This window comes from Erythrolamprus reginae, chromosome 1, assembly GCF_031021105.1.
Source record: "Erythrolamprus reginae isolate rEryReg1 chromosome 1, rEryReg1.hap1, whole genome shotgun sequence".
NCBI lineage: Eukaryota > Metazoa > Chordata > Lepidosauria > Squamata > Dipsadidae > Erythrolamprus > Erythrolamprus reginae.
In genome coordinates, this window is record NC_091950.1 from 74,558,456 (window position 1) to 74,580,762 (window position 22,307).

The 22,307-nt window shown below is 35.6% G+C and overlaps 1 protein-coding gene across 11 annotated transcripts in view; it reads left to right on the forward strand.

The window, feature by feature from the left end:
* HECTD1 (HECT domain E3 ubiquitin protein ligase 1) overlaps positions 1–22,307 on the forward strand; it is a 74,439-nt gene that overhangs the window by 31,168 nt on the left and 20,964 nt on the right. For 5 of the 11 annotated variants that reach the window (XM_070755920.1, XM_070755985.1, XM_070755937.1 and 2 more), the window contains exons 11-25: positions 214–352; positions 1,784–1,954; positions 2,929–3,157; positions 4,888–5,151; positions 5,883–5,959; positions 8,136–8,270; positions 10,264–10,410; positions 12,612–12,706; positions 13,081–13,186; positions 14,522–14,656; positions 14,737–14,876; positions 15,201–15,524; positions 16,199–16,365; positions 16,624–16,800; positions 20,960–21,796. In XM_070755920.1, coding sequence (XP_070612021.1) covers positions 214–352; positions 1,784–1,954; positions 2,929–3,157; positions 4,888–5,151; positions 5,883–5,959; positions 8,136–8,270; positions 10,264–10,410; positions 12,612–12,706; positions 13,081–13,186; positions 14,522–14,656; positions 14,737–14,876; positions 15,201–15,524; positions 16,199–16,365; positions 16,624–16,800; positions 20,960–21,796 — 3,143 coding nt within the window. The remainder of the gene's footprint in view (positions 1–213; positions 353–1,783; positions 1,955–2,928; positions 3,158–4,887; positions 5,152–5,882; positions 5,960–8,135; positions 8,271–10,263; positions 10,411–12,611; positions 12,707–13,080; positions 13,187–14,521; positions 14,657–14,736; positions 14,877–15,200; positions 15,525–16,198; positions 16,366–16,623; positions 16,801–20,959; positions 21,797–22,307) is intronic. The other 6 variants (XM_070755958.1, XM_070756007.1, XM_070755926.1 and 3 more) reach the window with 5 other exon arrangements.

Below are 22,307 nucleotides of genomic sequence, written 5' to 3' on the forward strand. Positions count from 1 at the left end.
TACAAAGGCATATTCAGGCAAGCATGTATGAGAAGTAAAAATAGCAATGGTGTGATTCTGAATAACTCTTAACTGGCTGGAATAAAACACTGATTTCAAAAGTGAAAATAATACAAAGCAAGTAATTTAGCTTTAAATTCAAAACTTAGTATATAATTCCCAAAAGTATTTTTCCTTTTAATTTTTTTTAAAATGCTATTTTCTCTTGTATAGAAAAGCAAGTCTTGCTCTTATCAGAAAAATGATTCACTTTTGTTCTGAAGCTCTTCTCAAAGAAGTTTGTGACTCGGATGTTGGACATAATTTACCTACAGTATTGGTAGAAATCACTGCTACTGTTCTAGATCAAGAGGTACTTCATTTTTATACATTTTATTTTCTTCTAGCAATGTGCAAACCATATGAACCAGAAAGTCCCTGTTGTGAGTTTGAAAAAGGCAATTTAAATTATTTTGGAAGTATTTCAAGTTTCTCAAATGGTCAAATAGTGTTAATATGAAAGAGCTATTTTATGCGCAAAATTAAATTCAAATTCAAAATGTTTTGCACCTCATTTTTGAATGTCTATAATTTTGTGCTATAAAAGTATATAGATTCTATAGAAATTACATAATAAAATGTCAGTAACTGCCAATCAATTAAGAGCTCAATGAATTAATTTGGATGAATCCCATCTGAGGTATTATTTGAATATAATTTGGAGCAATTTACCGATAGCCCTCATATAGTGACTGCCTTGGACATAAACTATTTGAAATTATGACCAGGATGAAAACTTATGACCTTCGTAGGATCTCTCTTAGTCACGTGTTCACCAATATAGTACATTTTTTTTATTTTTTCCTCCCTTTGCAGAGAGATTGTTTAACAGGCAATCTGTTCTTGACTTTTCCCCCCCTCTGTATCGGAGTGGTTCCCCAAAATATGCTAACAAAAGATAACAAGCATAGTTCTTGGCTTTAATTAACCGTCTCCATACTTCTACTTCTACTTTCACACTTTCTGGTTTTGTTTATCTCCTAAGCAGTCCAAATCTGACAGGCAAATAGCCACTGCTGTCATATTTCTTTCAATAGGTATTCCTCACTGTGTGTCCGTTTACTCTCTTTTAATCCCTTTCTCTCCAATGAATGTAAATTCAAGCAATTCCCCTCTTGCTGATCATTACAGCACCTGGGCAAATATTCCAAAGAGTGGGGAAATGGTGGAAAAGGGAAGCTGAATAAAAATAATCAGCACAGTTGTGGTCATGTGATTTTCCACTTAGTGATTACATCTCTAAGTGACCAAATTACTGGTCCCAACTGTGGTTGCTAAACAGGGACTAGCTATACTTTGCATATATCATAAAGAATCATAAAAATATAGGACTTGCCTCCAGAAATTGTGGGTCCACTTAAGGTTTTTAAGAAGAGATTGGACAACTTGGAATGGTAGAACCTCCTACTAGAGCAGGAGGTTGGACTTTAAACCTCCAATGTTCCTTCCAACTCCATTATTCTGTTTTACTTGTGGAATTAGGATTGCTGTTACTTTTATACTACTTATATGATAGATGATAGTTTTATTGTAGTTTGTTTTGCAAAGAAGCCCAACACTTTTTGATTTGTGTGCCCCACTGTACCAAAATATTCCTAGCATTCAGGTTGTTTGAATAATCATTACTACCAGCATGTTTAAGAATTTATGTTTGTCAGTTTCATGTAGTCAATGTTAATTTTTGTAGTAATTTTAATTATATATTAAATCATAAAGAAATTTTCATTCTATGTTATTGTTGCAGGATGACGATGATGGCCATTTATTAGCTTTGCAGATCATAAGAGATTTAGTGGATAAAGGAGGTGATCTTTTCTTGGACCAACTTGCTAGACTTGGTGTAATAAGTAAAGTATCGACTTTAGCTGGACCGTCTTCAGATGATGAGAATGAAGAAGAGTCTAAACCAGAGAAAGTAAGTATTTAATCCAGTATTTAGCCATAGTTCTACTAAATGTTTGACATTTTGAAATACTGAACTCAGTGAAAAATACAGAGAATTTTAGTAATTTGCTTACAGGCAAAATATCATGCAAGAGGATCTGTATTTATGCAACAAGATATTATTTTCTTATATTTCTACTTTGAGAGCAGGTCTAGATTTTCAGAACCTGCTTGGGAAAGTTTTTTTAATTGTGATGTATTGGTGTAAGGTAAACGGCACAATCTTATGTTACAACCCAGAGTACTTTTCTGTGTGTGCCAGGGAACTATGCTGATTTAATTGTCATATTTACAGGAAGCTCCATTGGGAAAGAAAATAATAAATAATGCAATTTTCTGCCTCAGGGTAAAACTATAGAACCCTAGTCCTAACTTTTAGTAACGAAATACATAGTGATTTGAAATGGTATTCTTGGAATTAATAATAAAGCCTGCTACAGAAGCAGTTTAGTGTAGACGGTTTGTAAGTAGAAGTTAGCAATTTAATGGAATCATTTATAATTAAATTTTTACTTTTTTAAACTTTTATTTAATATGTGCTAATTGGTAAGTGATACAGTTCTGGTCCAAAAGCTACCATGTTAAGGGAGACTTAATATTCTGTTCTACATGAACCCAAAACTACATTAACTACTTACCATTCAAAAAAGAAGCTTTGCAAAAAGCACTGGTTTGTGTTTTATAAATGTTTATACTTCTTAATCTATACTTGGAAAAAAGCATATGAAAGATAGAATTGATGTATATCCATAATGTGCTTTTTAGATGTAGTTTCTTAAATATATCACAATGCTGCTTCAAATTATTGCTCATTTAAATTCAGAGAAGAAAGTGGAAAAATTAGACAGCTGTCAGCCCGGAGAGCTTCAAGGCAGAATTAGACAGATTCATGGATGCCAAGTGTATCTGTGGTTATTGAAATGGATGTCCATGTGCCACCTTTATGTTCAGGAAGATGAACCTCAAGAAGATGCCAAAGAATTGCAGCAGGGTAAACCCTACCATTGGAGAGATTGGTCAATTATTAGAGGAAGGGACTGCCTGTATATTTGGAGTGATGCTGCAGCCTTGGAACTTTCAAATGGAAGCAATGGATGGTTCAGATTTATTTTGGATGGGAAGTTAGCTACAATGTATTCAAGTGGCAGTCCTGAAGGAGGATCTGACAGTTCAGGTACAATCTTCTTATCAAGTAATATTTTAAAGAGTTAATTGTAAATCATTTTTAATATGTTTGATTTTGAGATGTTCTGTTTTACAGGAATTGCCTCCCTAAATAGTAAAGGATGTAAACAGGTGGAAGGTGGTCAGTGATGCTTTTGTCAAATTGGCATGTAACAGTAACTTCTAGTAACTCTGTTCAGTGAACATCGTAGCTTCATGTTTTCATTCTTTTCCATTCATACTAATATTAAACAATCATTAAAGGGTAATGCGTAAGAATGATAAACTGCATTCCAGGTACAGAAATTGGAATGATGTGGCTTGCATCTGGCTAGCAGAATGAAATGCATGTATGTGTGACAAATAGTAGAAACTTCCTCAGCCAACCTGAAATTGTGACAGACATTCAGTGGAAATGTTTCACATTGAATTTTACTAAGCTGTCTGTAGTTTTTAAACTTAATAGTTATTGCCTGCTGTCTCCTTTTAGTAGTTTTTTTTATAATTGCAACAACTAATTTTTAAATATTAGAAAGTAATAGTAAAAATAGCGTGCAACAGAACTATAGGATTGTTGTACTATAACTTAAGATTCAAATTCTCAGGAAATACCTTTTCCCATAATGTGAAGCTAAAAGAATACTTTGAGGATTTATTCTGAATTAGTTTGTGATTGAATGGAATGTGAGTGTGTATGAACAGCCACTTAGCTTGAAGGCTAGTCATATGCTCACCTAATGCAGAAGACAGTCTCTACTAGACTGGCTGGATCAGGAATTGCTATGTCTGAATAGAATAGCTGTCTAATTTGGCACAGTTTTTCTAAAGTGAGAAGTATTTTCATTGCTTTTTACATACTTCATAATATATTTTCAGTTTCTTTCAGATGGGGTTATGTCTTTGTTCATTCCTTAGATTAATCTGGGTACTTGATCCCTTAGTCCTGTATATGAATCTTGTCAAAAATGGGCATCTCTCAGTGTTTCTCTGAAAGAGAAAATAGATCACCCAAAACAGTAAATTATGAATCCTTCAAAGGTTCCCTAGAACAACAGCCAACAATAGTCCAGCAGCTTCCAAGTAGATCTTCACAGCAAGTAGATCACATTGTAAGCCATTTATAGGCCTTGCAATGCTGCTTTCAGATTTTCCATAAATCTTTCTTGGGGTAGAGTTATTCAGTATAAAGGTTTTGCCTTTATGCTGGAAGTGTACGTGTGTAGTTTTACATGTCTCCATTATGGTACTGATTCTTGGAATAATGGTATGGGCTTGGGTAGGCATCATTGTGATTAAGGTACTTAAAGATAAGTATTTGGGGCATGATTGAACTGCCATACTTAGTTGGATTAAGTGTTTTAATGGATGTTGAATGAATTTGGATAATGCAGAGTCTTTTGTAGAATATATTTTATGGGAGAGAGAGAGAAAGGTAATTTTTAAGATTTGTGCTATAGTGAAAAAAATAAGATTTCAACTGCCTAATTTGGTTTATGTTATTGTTTTAAAAATAAATTAATTTCATTTAATTTTTTTCAGTACATTATCCAAAGCATATTAATGATATAATGTGTCTCTTAGTTTCATTATTGTAAACTGCTTTATTATCTGATCAGTGTTTAAACAGTCCTGAGAACTTGAATCCAAAATCTAAATTTGCACTTGTTTCATGAGCTACATACTTTCATGGAAATTAAATTAAATATTAACTATAAATTATTTTTTATTCTTTTTAAATAGAAAGCCGAAGTGAATTTTTAGAAAAGTTACAGCGGGCTCGGAGTCAGGTAAAGCCATCCACAACCAGCCAGCCAATTTTATCAGCTCCAGGACCATCTAAACTTACAGTAGGAAATTGGTCTCTTACCTGTCTAAAGGAAGGAGAAATTGCTATTCATAATTCAGATGGTCAGCAAGCCACAATCTTAAAAGAAGATTTACCAGGTTTTGTTTTTGAGTCTAATAGAGGAACTAAACATTCATTTACAGCTGAAACTTCTTTAGGTAAGTATACTGTGTGTGTGTGTGTGTGTGTGTGTGTGTGTGTGTGTGTGTGTATCTGTGTGTGTGTTTGCAGTTGTCTAATTCAGCAGGTAGATTCTCATCCTCTAGGACAGTAATGGCAAACTTTTTTTTCTTGGGTGCCAAAAGAATATGTGCGCATGCTATCACACATGCATGAATGCCCACACCCATAATTCAATGCCTGGATAGGGCAAACACACACACATACACAGAGGCTCTCTGGAGGCTGGAAATGACCTTTTCCCCAACTTATGGCGGGTCCAGAAGGCTCATGTTTCACACTCCCCAGGCTCCAAAGGGTTCCCTGTAGATGGGGGAGGGTAAAAATACGCTCCCCATCCCCCTGGAGGCTCTCTAGAAGCCAAAAACACCCTCCCAGAGCCTCTGTGTGAGCCAAAAATGAGCTGGCCAGCATACACATGCGTCTTGGAACTGAGCTAGGGCAACAGCTCACGTCCCAGCAGATATGGCTCTGCGTGCCACCTGTGGCACCATGCCATAGGTTCGCCATCACTGCTCTAGGAGATGTATCTGGTTTATAGAGAATATTTTTAAGCCAGGTAAAAAACCAGTGGATTAATAAATCCAGAATTATGTACATTAAGGAGACAATTTTGATTATGCAAACTTCATCTGAACAGGAATCTAACTTAACTGTATTATGTTGGGGTTCATTAGTAACCTGATTTTTAGTTGTTGTCTCTTTTCAGGATCAGAATTTGTGACTGGTTGGACTGGAAAACGAGGCAGAAAATTAAAATCCAAGTTGGAAAAAACAAAACAAAAGGTTAGGATAAATTCTGCCAATTTTAATTAGTTTAAATGTCTTCATTTTTAACTGTTCCTTATATAGGAACAGTTATATACTACAAATTGTAGGCCTGCCTATACTGTATTTTAAAAGAAATAGTAATTTCAGCTATTAAAGAGAAGGAAAAGAAGAAACCTTACTGACTTTTTTTTAAATGGATACAATAATGAGTAATAAATAGAGGTAAACTGAAATACTGCCTGTTACCACTTCACATATAACATACCCTGTTTCCCCAAAATAAGACATCCCCTGATAATAAACCCAGTTCGGCTTTTGAGTGCATGGCAAAAAGGCCAAGTGCTTATTTCAGGGTTCAAAAAAATATAACAGGGTCTTATTTTCAGGGAAACACAGTATCTATATTGGTGGGAGAGATATATATCAGCTAGAAGCACAATATTATCTGTTCCAAAGACATACTTTATCTGCAGATGCCTGACCAGAAACAGCAGAGCTTTCATACATCCATCGAAATAGTGGTACAGTGATCCCTCGATTTTCGTGGGTTCAAACTTCGCGAAACGGCTATACCACGGTTTTTCAAAAAATATTAATTAAAAAATACTCCGCGGGTTTTTTTCTATACCACAGTTTTTCCCACCCGATGACATCATACGTCATCACCAAGAGTCACTTCTCTCTCTCTTTCTAATTCTTTCCTGTCATTCTCTGCTTCAATCATTTTCTCATTTCTCTTTTTACTCCCTTTTTCTATCATTTTTCTCTCTCTCTACCTTCCACTCTCCCCCCTCTTGCTCTCTCTCTCTTTCTCCCTCTCTCTCTCCCTCTCTGTGAGAACGCCTGTCCCACTTCTCCTGCAGCCCCCTCACTGATAGCTGGGACGAAAGCGCTCTCAGCTAAGGGACTGTGAGAGGGGTGAGGCAGGCATTCTCAAAGCGCTCAGAGCGGCTACCGTCCGAATGAGGAGGATGAGAAGCCATAGCCGCCAGCGCTGCTGCAGGAGGACCCGTGTCCCAAGAAAGCCGGTGAGAGGGGTGGATCGGGCGGGTGGGCGGTAGTGTCGAGGGGGCCAGAGGCGCTGGGGGGGCGGGGGCAGCCGACATTCAAAACAATCTTTGCCGGCCTCCGCACTTTCGTCACTCCCCGCCCCCAACTTCAAGCCCGGCTCCTTGCGCTGCCTTGAAAAAGGGTGTGTGGGGGTAGTTTTTGGCTGTCCATAGCCAAAAATGGTGTTTTTACTTCCGCACCGCTATATCGCGGAAATTCGACTTTCGCGGGCGGTCTTGGAACGCAACCCCTGCGAAAATCGAGGGAACACTATATATTCATTTTGGGGGTGATTAGTTAGAGATACAGGGTCTGGTTCTGTTCAACAAAAGAGATCTGGAAAACTTTTTATTGACTTGATTGAGAGAATATATTATAAATAACACCTGAAGAACTCAGCATTTTTAATTTGCAGAAAAGTTATTTTAATAATTTTATGCTACACATTCACAATTACACATAGTTTCTTTGTAAGCTTTATTTTCCATCCAACTTTCTATCAGAATTCAAGACACTTTTTGTAAAATTATAAATGTAGAAAAACTTTAAAAATCAACAAAAATTGGTAAAGGAAAAGGTAAAATCAAAAGTAAAGATCTTTCAACAGCTTTGGGGCTTTTTTTAAGTATAAAATATTTTTAATAAGCAATCTCAGACATCTCTGGAAGAGGCATTCCATAGATGTTGATGACTCAATCAGCCTAGAAACAACAGTGTTTTTGTTTGTAAAATTTCACTGGGACTCTGAATTGAACGTTTTTTAAAGATTAATTCATATTAAAATGCATTGTTTGTGACTCTTTGGAATCAAAAATTGAAATTTCTAGCTTATGATTCTCTGCAATCTAAAACTAATTGGCAGGCCTTCGATATTGTTAGGTGATTGACAGTTAGGAGTTTTAATTCAGACATAGTGTGATCTATTACTAATTGATTAATATATCTTGTAATGAAAGGAGCTAAACGAGCGATTGCGCATTATATGTTAATATACTGATTTTGTATAATCAGATTTCACTGACAGATTAGTTTATTGTTTGCTAAGAAATAATTTTCTTATCTACTATTTTTGTAAACATAATATATCCAGAAACCTCAGAAAATTAAACATAAACTTATTTTTGTATATCTAAATCATCAGGTACGAACTATGGCCAGAGACTTATATGATGACCACTTTAAAGCGGTTGAAAGTATGCCTAGAGGTGTAGTTGTAACACTCAGGAATATAGCAACTCAATTAGAGTCTTCATGGGAACTTCATACGAACAGACAGGCAAGTTTCATTAGTGAAATGAAATATTGACATAGTTGTTTTTCTATTGACATTCACTTGATTCAAGCATAATTCTCTTTTTGATAAAATCCCACTCTTTATTCAGAATCAAGCATACATGATGAAACACAGGTTTTATACAGCACAGAAGCAGTTATTTTTCTCTTTAGAGCTAGCTGTAATCTATGTCCTGGAAGATCACCAGAAACTCATTCTTATCTGCATTTCTGAGATAAAGCCCATTCATTTACTTAAACATATGTGTGTGCTCACCAAAGCTTTCCCTAGCACAGCGTCCAACAAGGATTGTCTTTTGAAAGCAGAAATCATGGTTTTAAAGCTTCATTCAAGCACACACACACTCAGTTTCACGTCTCTTCCATAGAACAGCGTTGATTCTCCATGCCCCATTTCCCACAATCCTTTTCCTTTATACTGCCTGGAAATGACATCACACATCAAAGAGGCTAAGGCTGTAAGCTTATACCTTTTACTCTGTAACTCCTCTCGCCTTCGAAGCATTCTTCTATGGCGAGGGTTGATGCAATTGCTTTCCACTCTCATGTCATCCTCACTTTCTGACTGGGATCACCACCACCACCACCCATCACATCAGCCACCTCTAGTGGTTCCTCAGGCTCACTCAAGTCACTTTCTGCCTCACTCTTGCTCTCTGTTTCATCTGGCCACCCCCCTGACCCAGAGTATCCAGAGGAGCCTGGCTAATCCTCCTCAGAATCTGACATAACCTGAGGTGGACAAGGAACACTCACAACATATATTAGACAATTACTAGACAATTAGTGACCTATTTCCAATGTCCACTTTCTATGGAAGGGTTGCAAAGAAAGTAATTTCAGCCTGGGTTTAGCATGAAGAGGGCATTGACCACAGTCCCTATCTCTGGGAGGACTGGGTAGAAGTAGTTTCAATCATGATATTCTTCTGAGTTGTATAAAAGTGTTAGGAATGTGAGAAATCATAATTGTTCTCCTTGAAGTAAGAGTTCTGGGGGTAGGATTTAGCCCTAACTTGAGTGTTGAAAACCTCAGTTACACCCCATTGCATATCTTGGCCCCTGGCTGAATGAGCAATGCTGTCCAGATCTAGATGGAAAAGAACTGAGTGATATTCAGCCCAGCAAGACAGGTTCAGAGAACACTCTTTCTAGCAAAATTTCACAAGTTTGAACAGTGTTTATTTGTTTATTGCATATCTATGTTGCCTGAGTCACAATTATGCTGGGTTTAAAGTTTGGGTTGACTCACGTTCATGCACAAGGAGTAAGCAGCAGTTGTGGCCAAGACAGCCTTTATATAGCTTCATATTGTGTGCATGTTGTCACCTTTCCTGGAATGGTAGGGATTACTTAGTCACTCATGTTTTAGTCATCTCTATTGGACTGTTGTAACATATTCTACATGGGGCTGCCATTACGAACATTTATGAACTATATATACCTCAACAAGCAATTTAAAGTGATGGCTACACCCAGAAATACATGTTTATACTGTAAGAGGTACCGTGATAACTATTTCACAGGCCTTCTTAATTGCTGTCCCACTTTTTCTAGAATAGCATCCCTCAGTGTACTCAGTGTTCTTTTGATTTTTAGAAAACTGGTACAAGCCTTGTTCCCTCAAGCCAGGAGGGTTGAATTGTTGTAACTTTCTCTTGGATCAGAGTGTTCCTCCCCCTCCCCCATTAATGCTGTTTATATGTTGTTCATGATTCCTGGTTCCATTGAATATCATGAAGGACTCTTGATTATATAATTGATTGTATGATTTTAATGCCAATATATTGGAGAGAAACAATGTAGCATTTTTCTGACCTTTTAATACTTAAGCTAAGTTATATTTAGGTGGCACAAAATATTCCACATATTGCATATATGAAAACTGTTCATGTAAAATTCTTATATATGTGATTTGAACCTCTGGGTAGAATAATGTGTCATTAATGGGATAATTATTACTTCATTCTCTTTTAGTTTATTGAGGGAGAAAATACTTGGCGAGATTTAATGAAGACTGCCCTGGAAAATTTAATTGTCTTGCTAAAGGATGAAACTACAATTTCACCATATGAAATGTGCAGCAGTGGTTTGGTGCAAGCTCTCCTTACTGTACTGAATAATGTAAGTTTATTGCGGGACTGGTATAGTATTGGATTAAGAAGAGCAGAATCCAAAGTTTCACTCAGCTATATAATATACCACTGACCTTTGTTGGTTATTTTCCTACCAACTTGTTGGAAGAATGCAGAAATGATAACTGCCAACACCTTTTTAAAAAGTTGGAATATAAATCTATAAGACCCATGGTGACACAGTGGTTAGAATGCAGGCTACTTCTGCTGACTGCCGGCAGTTTGGCAGTTTGAATCTCACTAGGCTCAAGGTTGACTCAGCCTTCCATCCTTCCGAGGTCGGTAAAATAAGGACCCAGATTGTTGGGGACAATATGCCAACTTTGTAAACCACTTAGAGAGGGCTGCAAAGCACTGTGAAGCAGTATATAAGTCTGAATGCTATTGCTAATAAATAAAAATATAACTTCACTTAGGAATAAAAGATTTAATTATTTTTTAAAATTTGGGTCAGGTTTATCCATAAACCATTATATAAATTTCTAAGTACTCTAGGCAGTATAGAAAGTATAACTGTTATAGAGAAGACCAGAAACAGAAAGATATTTTCTCTTGTTTCATTTCCTTGGTAAAATGTCAAAATAATTTCTAAAACATTCTGTATTAACCTATAAGGAATGTTCAGTCCAAATAGGTAGTTCTCGACTTACAATCATCCATTTAGTGACCATTTGAAGCTTGGCAACTGATTGTAGTGTCCCAGGGTCATCTGATTATTTTTTGCAACATTCTGACCAGCGTGTCAATCGGAAAGCAAATTCACTTAACAACTGTGTTACTACTACCTTAATAATTGCCGTGATTCACTTAACAACTGTGACATGAAAGGCTGTAAAATGGGGGGGGGGGATCACTTAATAATCACCTTGCAATAGAAATTTTATGCTCAATTGTGGTCTATTTCTATATACTTTAGCTTAAATTTTTAGTCTTTTTAGACCTGCTAAAGGCTTTCTGCTTTAGATAATATAATGGCCATTGACTTAGATCTATATGATTGTTGTAAAAATTATGGAACGACGACAAATAAGTTAAATCTATTGTAGGACATATTTTTGGTATTTTCACGAAGAGGGACATTGTAGGCCTGTTATTGGAGGTTTCTCTGAACTCATATATTGGCCAGAAATGTCTTTCAATTTGATTAATCAATTTAAGATAACATAAGAGATTGTTTATGCTTGAGATGGCTTTTGGGACCCTTTCAGTGCTAAGGAATTGTGAGATGAAAAGTCTTTCAATATGATTACTGCCAAATTTCCTCTCTCGAGTTCTCAAGTTAAATAAGCTCCCCTACATTCATCTTTGACTGTATGTGCATGAAATACTGTTACATTCCTAGTTACTGGCGTGGTTTGCATATTGTGCCATGATGTGGGTGGATAAAAGAATTATGTTGATAAATTGGGGAAGTGATATTATTCCAGATGTTAAGAAATGGCTTTTGGAAATGTGCAGCCTGTTGTGAAAAAAGACAATACAGGTAATCCTCAACTTAGGATCACAATGGAGCTCAAAATTTATGCTAAGTGATAAATTTGTTAAGTGAGTTTTGCCACATTTTATGACTTTTCTTGCAACATTTGTTAAGTGAATCACTGCAGTTCTTAAATTAGTAACATAGTTGTTAAGTGACTCTGGCTTCCCCAAAAGGTCAAAAAAAGGGAACTGCAGCCGTCATTTATGACGGCTGCAGCCCCAGGGAACTGCAGCCGTCATAAATACCAGTCAGTTGCCAAGCATCTGAATTGGATTGCATGACTGTGGGAAATGTTGCAACTGTTGTAAGTGTGAAAAACAGTCGTAAGTCAATTTTTAAGCACCGTTATAACTTTGAATAGTTAACAAACTGTTGTAAGTTGAGGACTGCACCCTGTACTTTCTACTAATTAAAGAATGAAGCAATATGTCTACAGGCAGAGATTTTGTGATATTTTACAACAATATTTTGTAGTGACTGGTTTTCAGTATTTTATGATATTACTAAATAGTAATTAGTAATAATTTTAATATATAAAGTAGAATGCCTGGGTTAACAAAATAAGACCAAAAAACCCCCTCTACATTTTAATAGTATGATAAGTGGTTCTAACCAATACAGATATATGTGCTATTTGATTAAGATTCATTCATACTTGGTGTGTGGCTTGTAATTTTTTGCTAGCATTAAATAGTGTTTTCTTATCTTAGAATATGGATTACGATTTGAAACAAGACTGTAGTCAATTAGTGGAAAGAATAAATGTATTCAAAACAGCTTTCAGTGAAAATGAAGATGATGAAAGGTAATTTAAAATCACTGAAAATATTACAAATGTATTATGACATAATAAACATTTTATAATGTTTCCAACAATAACAACAAACACATATTGTATTATATCACCCCCCCAAAATGTATTAGCCAATCATTGATTGAATTTGCTCATTTCAATATTTATAGATTATTGCTACAGTTTCACATGCACTTAGCAGGAAACTGTCATTTTTAAAAAAACAACATTATTTTTGATTTCCCTGTTTAGCTATGCAAGCAATATTTTCTATTAAATGTAATTTGATACTTTGGTACATTGTACACTGTGTCTAATTTGAATTCATTTTTAAAATAATATATTCTCCAAACATTTTATAATGCTTGTTTTGTCTTTGCTCATAGTCGTCCAGCAGTTGCATTAATTCGGAAATTGATAGCAGTACTGGAATCTATTGAACGTCTTCCATTACATTTGTATGATTCTCCAGGATCATCATATAATCTCCAGGTAATTTTGCAGTCATATAGAAATCTGCTTTGTCATATTGCTGAAGAAGTTAACAGCTATATATATATTTTTAAACAATATACAAATTCAAAGACAAACATTAAAATAAGTGCAGATGTGTAACAGTTAAAAACAAAATTGGATTCTGAAGGAGAAAAAGGAGAGGCCAGGTGCAATTCCTGCACAAGTGCATTCCATAACTTGGGATTTATATAGGGCCTCATTCTTACCTGCCAGTCTTTGGATGCTGATAAAGTTCTAGATAATATAAATTTGCCCTTTTTTGCCTAGAGTTGATCATGAGTATTTATATTGGAGCATATGACAGAATCTCCTTTCCAGGTCTGTTTGGAAGAGATATATTATGTTAGATCAAACAACAAGATTTGTTATTATAGTTCTTTGGTTAGCATAGAAGGTTTGAAGGACAGTGTTCAGCTGCATGTGATGTGATCTAGTTTCTTGTGATCTGTTGAATTAGAACTTTGTTTGCAGTATGCCTGTTTGTTGATCTTTAAATGCTGCCTACCAGATCATAGTTGATGTTCCTTTCATTCTAAGCTATAAACAGATGCATTGATATTGACTTAATCTACCAACCATTTAGAATGAAAGAACAACATCAACCATATTCCCAAAGGCAGCATTTAAAGATCAACAAACAGCCAGGCTGCAAACAAAGTTATAACTCGACAGATCACAAGAAATCGAACCACATCACATGCAGCCAACCAAATCAATCTGAAACCAGACCATGATATCTTCAGAAGACATCCAAACAACACCAGCACTAATTTATATCACATAGATGGTACTTAAAACCAAGGACTATAACCAGTGAAGTACTACCAGTACTACCACACTGTGGGCGTGGCTTATGCAGGACACCCTGCATTTTCTTTCAACATCTTTCAGTGCAAATTGGGTGCTCTGGAGTAGAGCTCCATTTTCGCTACCCCACTGCGTTCCCCCCGTCCGGGCAGTAGCCCACCCCTGACTATAACTCAGAAATTACAGCCAGCCAATTACAACCCGAAGTCAGACCAGGACTCAGGCCAGTGCTTCCCTAGACAAGCACAATCCAAAGCACACTGAAGATGTCTCCTCAAATGGGACAAAACATTTGCAACCAAATCGCCGGGCTCAGAGCACAAACCAACAACAGATTTCTCCATTATTTCAGAAAAGGGCATTACATCCAAAATATCATTTTGTTATATGTGTATAATGTGTACTGAAATTAGTTCTCAATTTCTCAATATAGAAATATTTGCTTTAATTTAAAATTTAAGTTTCAGAATTCATTAAAGTAAAACTTTATTACTTTTTCTATAGATATTAACAAGACGGTTACGATTTCGCTTGGAACGTGCTTCTGGGGAAACAGCTTTGATAGACAGAACAGGTCGAATGTTGAAAATGGAGCCTTTGGCAACAGTAGAATCTTTAGAACAATATCTTCTTAAAATGGTGAGCAAAATCCTTTTCATTCATTTTGTAAATGTCAGGTATTTTATGATGCTTTAGTAACCATCATATATTTTTTTTAGGTGGCAAAGCAGTGGTATGACTTTGATAGAGCTTCGTTTGTTTTTGTACGAAAACTGCGGGAAGGCCAGACATTTATTTTCAGACATCAGCATGATTTTGATGAAAATGGAATTATTTACTGGATTGGAACAAATGCCAAGTAAGACTTCAGGAATTTAATCAAATTAAACATATCTTAAATTGTTTTTATAAAAACAGTCGGGATCTATTTCACTGTTCATGTAATTCCAGTTTAATCTTCTAAAGTTAGGAAATGTAGAAGATTAAAATGATTATGTTATTTATGTTAGCTGTTTGAATTTAATTCTTTCATCAGTAACTGATTAGTTTCTCAGTTTGAAATGTATAATATGAAAATACAAAACTTTGCACTTGCATGGTTATATAAAATGCAACTTAATTTGTTCTGCTTTAAACTTAGATGTATTGTGCTTCATGAATATGAATGTTGTTTTTGTTGTAGAACAGCATATGAGTGGGTAAATCCAGCTGCCTATGGGCTAGTCGTAGTTACATCTTCAGAAGGAAGAAATCTGCCATATGGTCGTTTAGAAGACATCTTAAGCCATGAGAGTTCAGCTTTAAACTGTCATACTAATGATGATAAAAATGCATGGTTTGCAATAGATCTTGGTCTTTGGGTGATACCATCAGCTTACACACTGCGCCATGCTCGTGGTTATGGACGATCTGCTCTAAGAAATTGGGTTTTTCAAGTTTCTAAGGATGGACAGAACTGGACTACTTTATACACTCATGTTGATGACTGTAGTTTAAATGAACCTGGGTATGTTTTACTTTTGTTATATTTATTTATTACATTTCTATGCTGCCCTTCTCGAGGCGATTCAGGGCGGTGTATTTGCATCTGTGATAATTTGCAGATATTTGCATCTGTGGTAATAGTACCCACGAAAATAAGACCCTGTCTTATAGTCTTCGGAGAGGGGCGGCATACAAGTCTAATAAATTATTATTATTATTATTGTTGTTGTTGTTGTTGTTGTTGTTGTTATTTTGAACCTTGAAATAAGCGCTTGTTATTGCCATGTACCCAAAAGCCCAATTGAGCTTATTATCAGGGGATGCCTTATTTTGGGAGAAAACAGGGTATGCATTTAGGCCAATAATATTATGAAACATTCTGACTAAATATATGAAGAATAATCTTTATTACTAATTAATTCAGAAGTGTTTTTTGAACTTTTTTTGTGATTTATGGAAGTATTATTTTGCCATTATTTTGCTTCCAGGTCTTAGTGGTGTTTTTTTAAAGGCTTTATACTATGTTATATTGTAAACTAGACTGGAGCACTGATTCCTTATTTTCAAGGTGCCTGGCTTTTTAAAATATTTAATGCTTTATACTCCAAAATGTAATTTTGTGAGAGTGTTTTTGCTCATTTAAGTCTATTTTTAAAAAACAAACTAATTTTTGATGCAATTTTTCCAAATGTAAAGTTCAACGGCAACCTGGCCACTAGACTCACCGAAGGATGAAAAACAAGGTTGGAGACATATAAGAATTAAACAGATGGGAAAGAATGCCAGTGGACAGACACACTATCTCTCCCTATCGGGATTTGAACTTTATGGCACTGTCAATGGTGTATGTGAAGATCAGTTAGGTAAGCAATGTAAAGTAACTGATTTTCCATTATTATTATTATTATTATCATTATTGTTGTTGTTGTTGCAGTAATTTTGGCCTCTAAATTTTGTATTTTCCCAATATTTGTTGATGGCTATAAAAGATAATTTAATGTGACATAATCAGTTTGAGTTGCATTCATTGCATTTCAGCTATTTTGAGCCAGATTAGAATGTCTGATGATATATAGATTGAGTGAAAATAAGTTTTATAATCCAAATTCACATCTGTTTAGGAAAAGCAGCTAAAGAAGCAGAGGCCAATCTCCGAAGGCAGAGAAGACTGGTTCGTTCTCAGGTTCTGAAATACATGGTTCCAGGCGCTCGTGTCATCAGAGGAATTGACTGGAAATGGAGAGATCAAGATGGGAGCCCCCAAGGAGAAGGCACTGTTACAGGTGAATTACATAATGGTAAGCCAGATACTTAAATAACTTCCTCTTCTCAAATGACACTTAAAATAGTCTTTTATTCTTGCATATTTAACCTACATGAGTGGGGAAGTGTTGCGAAAACAATAATTAATACATTTGGCTGATAATTTGCTTACAAGTCATTTTGCTATTCCCTTTTGGGGTAAGCAACATTATATGGAGTAAGAAAAGGAGTAAGAAATAGAAAGCCAAAAATAAAGACATGGGATGAGAATAAGAAAAAGAAACTTAACTAACACTAATTTACTTCAACATTCCATCCATTCATTCATTTCTATTTTTTACAAAACAGCCTTGTTCTCACCCATTCATACATTATTCTTTGTTCCTTCTCACTTTTATAAATCTCATCAACTCCATCCACCTTTCTCACTCTTACCCTTTTTGTGATATGATTATCCTTTCTTCATATCCAATATTTACTTTGCAGCTATATTCTCATTCCTTCTCTCTGTGTAAATATAACTATGTCAGTATATTCCTTCTTACTAGTCACACACGTTTGCTTCCAATCAATATTAATTCATACATTGTTAAGCATGAATCTTTACCCTATCCCACATATTTCTCTATAACCCCTTTCCTATTGAAATCAACTTATTTTTACTTCTCTTATATCAGTTCTTATTTCCACAAAATAAAGTGGACAATAACATGTTTTATAGAGACATTTTACTTCTTTTCATAAGTAAAAGTAAGTAAAAGATCACTACTTCTTTTTAACCAATATTTGCAAATTTTAAAATATCCATCCATTTTTTCACCATTAATGAACATTCTAACAAGATATACATACTCATCTACCTGTTTTAGTCTTTTTACCATTTATTTGAAACTTGCAAACCTTCATTCTATTTTCCTTGTCAGCCTTGCTGTTTGATAATGTAATCTGTAGATTTGTATTTCTCATTATACCATCTGTAGAAGTATATGCAAGTTTATGTCCCTAATCAATATACTCTAATATTGCCACAAGTATTTCTTATATATTTATCATACATATATTAAAACAGTCAAGGGGACATACCATACGGTATCCTTTCTCAGTACTGATCCATTTGTAAGGATTCCATTCATAATGCTTTACTTCTGTCATATGTCATTCTTTATTACCAGAAGCAAATTTCAGCATTCAATATCTCTGGAAAGCTTTCTCAAAACTAAGAAACATATTAGCAATAGCACTTAGACTTATATACTGCTGTATAGCCCTCTCTAAGCAGTTATACAGAGTCAGCATATTGGCCCCAACAATCCAGGTCTTCATTTTACTGACTTCAGAAGGATGGAAGGCTGAGTCAACCTTAGGCCCTTCAGTCTATAATTACAGATCTCTACTCTGATGGCAGTTGCTGAAATTAACCCCATTTATGCTTTCTAAAATGTAAATAATTCCACAATGCTAGCTCCAATTGTTTTGAAATAAGTTGATTACCAATACTTGAAACTTAACAAATTGATTTCCAAAGGAAAAGAGAACAAAGACAATTGAGGCCTATATTAGAGATGTTCCTTTAAAAAATAATAAAATCTGCCATTCTGTTAAAAATAACAATAATAGGTGACTAAATAGTACAGACTCTTCACCTAACCAAAAGAAATACAGAGATACGATGGAAATGACATCATCATATATTTTCAAATCTAATCTACCTCATTGCAGGAAATTTTTAATGTATATTTCTAGAAACGTGTTACAATGAAACTAGTTAACTAATGAAGACATTGTCTTATTTTTTTTAATGCCACCAAAAAGGCACCGGGTCTTATTTTCCGGGGAGGGGGGCAGAATGACTCACCTCACTTATATGTGTTGCCCCCAGCCTCCTTTTCACTGTCAGAGGCTTTCAGGAACTTTTTCAGCCAGCAAGGCTTTCCCGAAGACCTCTGAAGCCGATAACAGGACTCCGGATTGCTCCAAAGCTCTGTTATTGGCTACAGAGGCCTTTAGAAAAGCTTTGCTGGCTTCAGAAGAAATGGACTGAGGTGTGAAACGCCTGGCTGCAACTGTCTGAAGGTAAGTAGTAGGGCAACTCCACACATCCCCATCCCCACCCTAGCTTAATTTTTACCCATGCACCCTGAAGTGGACAGGCTCTTAATTAGGGGTTGTTTCAGGGGTGAGGCTTATATTGCACGCATAAAAATAAAGCTGAGACTTACTTTCAGAGAAGGTTGTATTTTCGGGAAAACATGATAATTGCTTTTTTACCACTGTATATAAGGAAAATAAATTGGATTTAAAGAGAAATTTTAGTTCTAGATTTTTAACTATAAGTTTAGAATTTATGTATTTGTTTAAATTAATTAACTGTCAATTCTAGTGGACCCTGGGTCCACTAAAACAAAAACTAAAAAAACATTAAAACATAAAGAAACATTAAATCAGCAGACAGCCCACATTAAAATACTATGCTAACAAAACCCACACAATAGTAAAGGGGCCAGTAAATAGTGACAAACATTAAAAATCTGGGACCAAAGCTAGGTTTCATAGTTGTCCGGAACCCTAAGAAAGGAATGTGTGCCATCTTTATCTTTCCAGACTCTAAATCTTTCTGCTTTTTCTGTATATATGATTTTCACATTTTACAGAAAGTCACATTAAAATAAATACTGAATGTAGTAATAAGTCAGGCATTCTCTGAAATAAAAATATTCTCCTTATCAACAATAAACTGATATTTTAGCAGTTCTGAAACATTGGTTTTTTTCAAGTTATGATTTTAGATTTGTAACAGGTAGAAAGTAAGAGCCAGATTGATCTAGTGATTAAGACACCAGGCCAAAAAGCATGGGTTCAGTTCTGCCTTAGCAATAAAAGCCAGCTGGGTGACTTTGGGCCGGTCACTCTCTCCCAGCCAAACGCAGCTTACAGGATGGTTGTTGTGCGGAAAACAGCAGGAGGAGGAAAGCGTGTTAGATGTGTTCACCACCTTCAGATATTTGTAAAAACAATAAAGGCAGGATACAAATAAATAAATTGTTTTCTCATATTTTAAAAAATAAGTTCAAAATAAATGATAAACATTGAAGACAAATATGATTGTTTGGAATTTATTGGACATTTAAATGCATATTTTATAATTACAAATCATATAAAAATATTCATGTAATATTAGATTATCAGTTATTTAAAACAAAATTTAAGCTAATACAGGTAACCCTCAACTTATAACCATTTGTGTAGTGATCATTCAACATTAGAAAAGCACTAAAAAGATTTATGACAGTTTTCACACTTATGGCCATTGCAGCATCCCTGTGGTCATGTGATCAAAATATAGATGCTTAGCAACTGGCATTTATTTATGACAGTTAAACTGTCCTGGGATCATATATACTGCTCAAAAAAATAAAGGGAACATTTAAACAACACAATATAACTCAAAATAAATCAAACTTCTGTGAAATCAAACTGTCCACTTAGGAAGCAACATTGATTGACAATCAATTTCATTTTGTTGTCAGCACATTCGTATTCAATGAGAATATTTCATTAATTCAGATCTAGGATTTGTTCTTTGAGTGTTCCCTTTATTTTTTTGAGCAGTGTATTTTGGCTTTACCATTAGCAGCTGCAAAGAGCACTTGAAGAAGTTTGGCCTGCTTTTTATTTTCCTCCCATTATTTCACATTGAACAATATTATTTGAATGCCTAGTAACCATTTAGAGAAGGAACAAACAAATTTTAAAACCTTGCTTGATGGTTTGATTGCTTGCTTTACCTTGATAGTGATTACAAAGGTCAAAAAGGAAAAGATGACACTTTTAAAATATAGAGTTATGAAGAATAAATAGCCATACCCTTTAAACATCCATATACCGGTATTTTTTTCATGTAGGTCATTTTTTATTTTTAAGGGAATATTTTTTTTTTTAAGTTGACATCAAATTCTGTTCCCACCCTTTTGGATGGGTTCTCAAATCTGTAGAATTACAGTGAACAACCAGATAGCATCTGCAACAATCGTGCTGTTTGAATTTTGCATTTTTATTTTACTTCAAATTCCCTGAAGTATTTTTATAGCTCAGAATAATGGCCCGATGGGAAGCTGATCCCATGTTGTGGAGCTACTGTCTGACACGCTCCTGTCTGCTTTCTGCTGGGTCTCACAAACTCCTGTCCCTTTCTAGGCTGGATTGATGTCACCTGGGATGCTGGTGGCTCTAACTCTTACCGTATGGGCGCAGAAGGAAAATTTGACCTCAAGCTTGCCCCAGGGTACGACCCTGATTCAGCGGCATCACCCAAACCTGTTTCATCCACTGTTTCAGGCACAACGCAGTCATGGAGCAGCTTGGTGAAAAACAACTGTCCAGACAAGATGACTGCTGCTGCAGGCTCCTCAAGTAGAAAAGGAAGCAGCAGTTCTGTGTGTAGCGTGGCCAGTAGCAGCGACATCAGCTTGGGTTCGACCAAAATGGAACGGAGATCTGAAAATCTAATGGAACAAAATATAGTTTCGGCCACTGACGTCCATGAGCCAATAGTTGTCCTTTCTACTGCAGATGGTGTGCCGCAAACTGAAGTAGGTTCAGCATCCAGTGCAAGTACCAGCACCTTAACAGCAGATGTGTGCAATGAAAACGTTGACAGAAAGCTAGGACCTGACAACTCAATCCGTGCGACTGGGGAATCCAATGCCATATCCATGGGAATTGTTAGTGTGAGTTCTCCAGACGTTAGTTCAGTATCGGAGCTAACTAATAAAGAAGCTGCTTCCCAAAGACCCCTTAGTTCTTCAGCAAGTAACAGACTGTCAGTGAGTTCATTGCTGGCTGCTGGAGCTCCGATGAGTTCCAGTGCAAGTGTGCCTAATTTATCTTCACGGGAAACCTCTAGTTTGGAGTCCTTTGTCCGGAGAGTGGCAAATATAGCTCGCACCAATGCTACTAACAACATGAATTTAAGTCGAAGTAGCAGTGATAACAGCACTAATACTTTGGGAAGAAATGTCATGAGCACTGCAAGTAAGTAAAAAGCGTTTTGATAAACTGATGTAATTTCTGTAGAAAAGTGTGTTCTTTTGAAATAACTTGGGAAGGGCTAATTAACATTAGCCATATTGGCCCATATTGATATATACTATCGGATTTAGTATGGCTAATAACAGTCACACTGTAGAATGTTCCTTGCCCTTTCTAAAAGGGTTTGGTTTCAAGTAAAATAACTGTTTTTCATATTTTGTTCATTAAAATGTCAAATACAATCTACCCATTTCCATGCTATTTTCCTTTGGTTTAATCTCATTGAATTAACAGTATCTTTAATTCTAGCCAATTGCTGAAGTCCCAAGGAATGCATCCATGTTTTTACTGACATCTGCTCAGAACATTACATTTATATTTTACGTACTTTAGAAATATGTAATCTTCATATTGTGACTTTGCCTGCATTCATTTTTCTTATGTAGTATTCTTATTAAATAGTGGATTTTGATTATTTTCCAGTAGAGTAAAGAAATGATTTTTTTTTTCAATA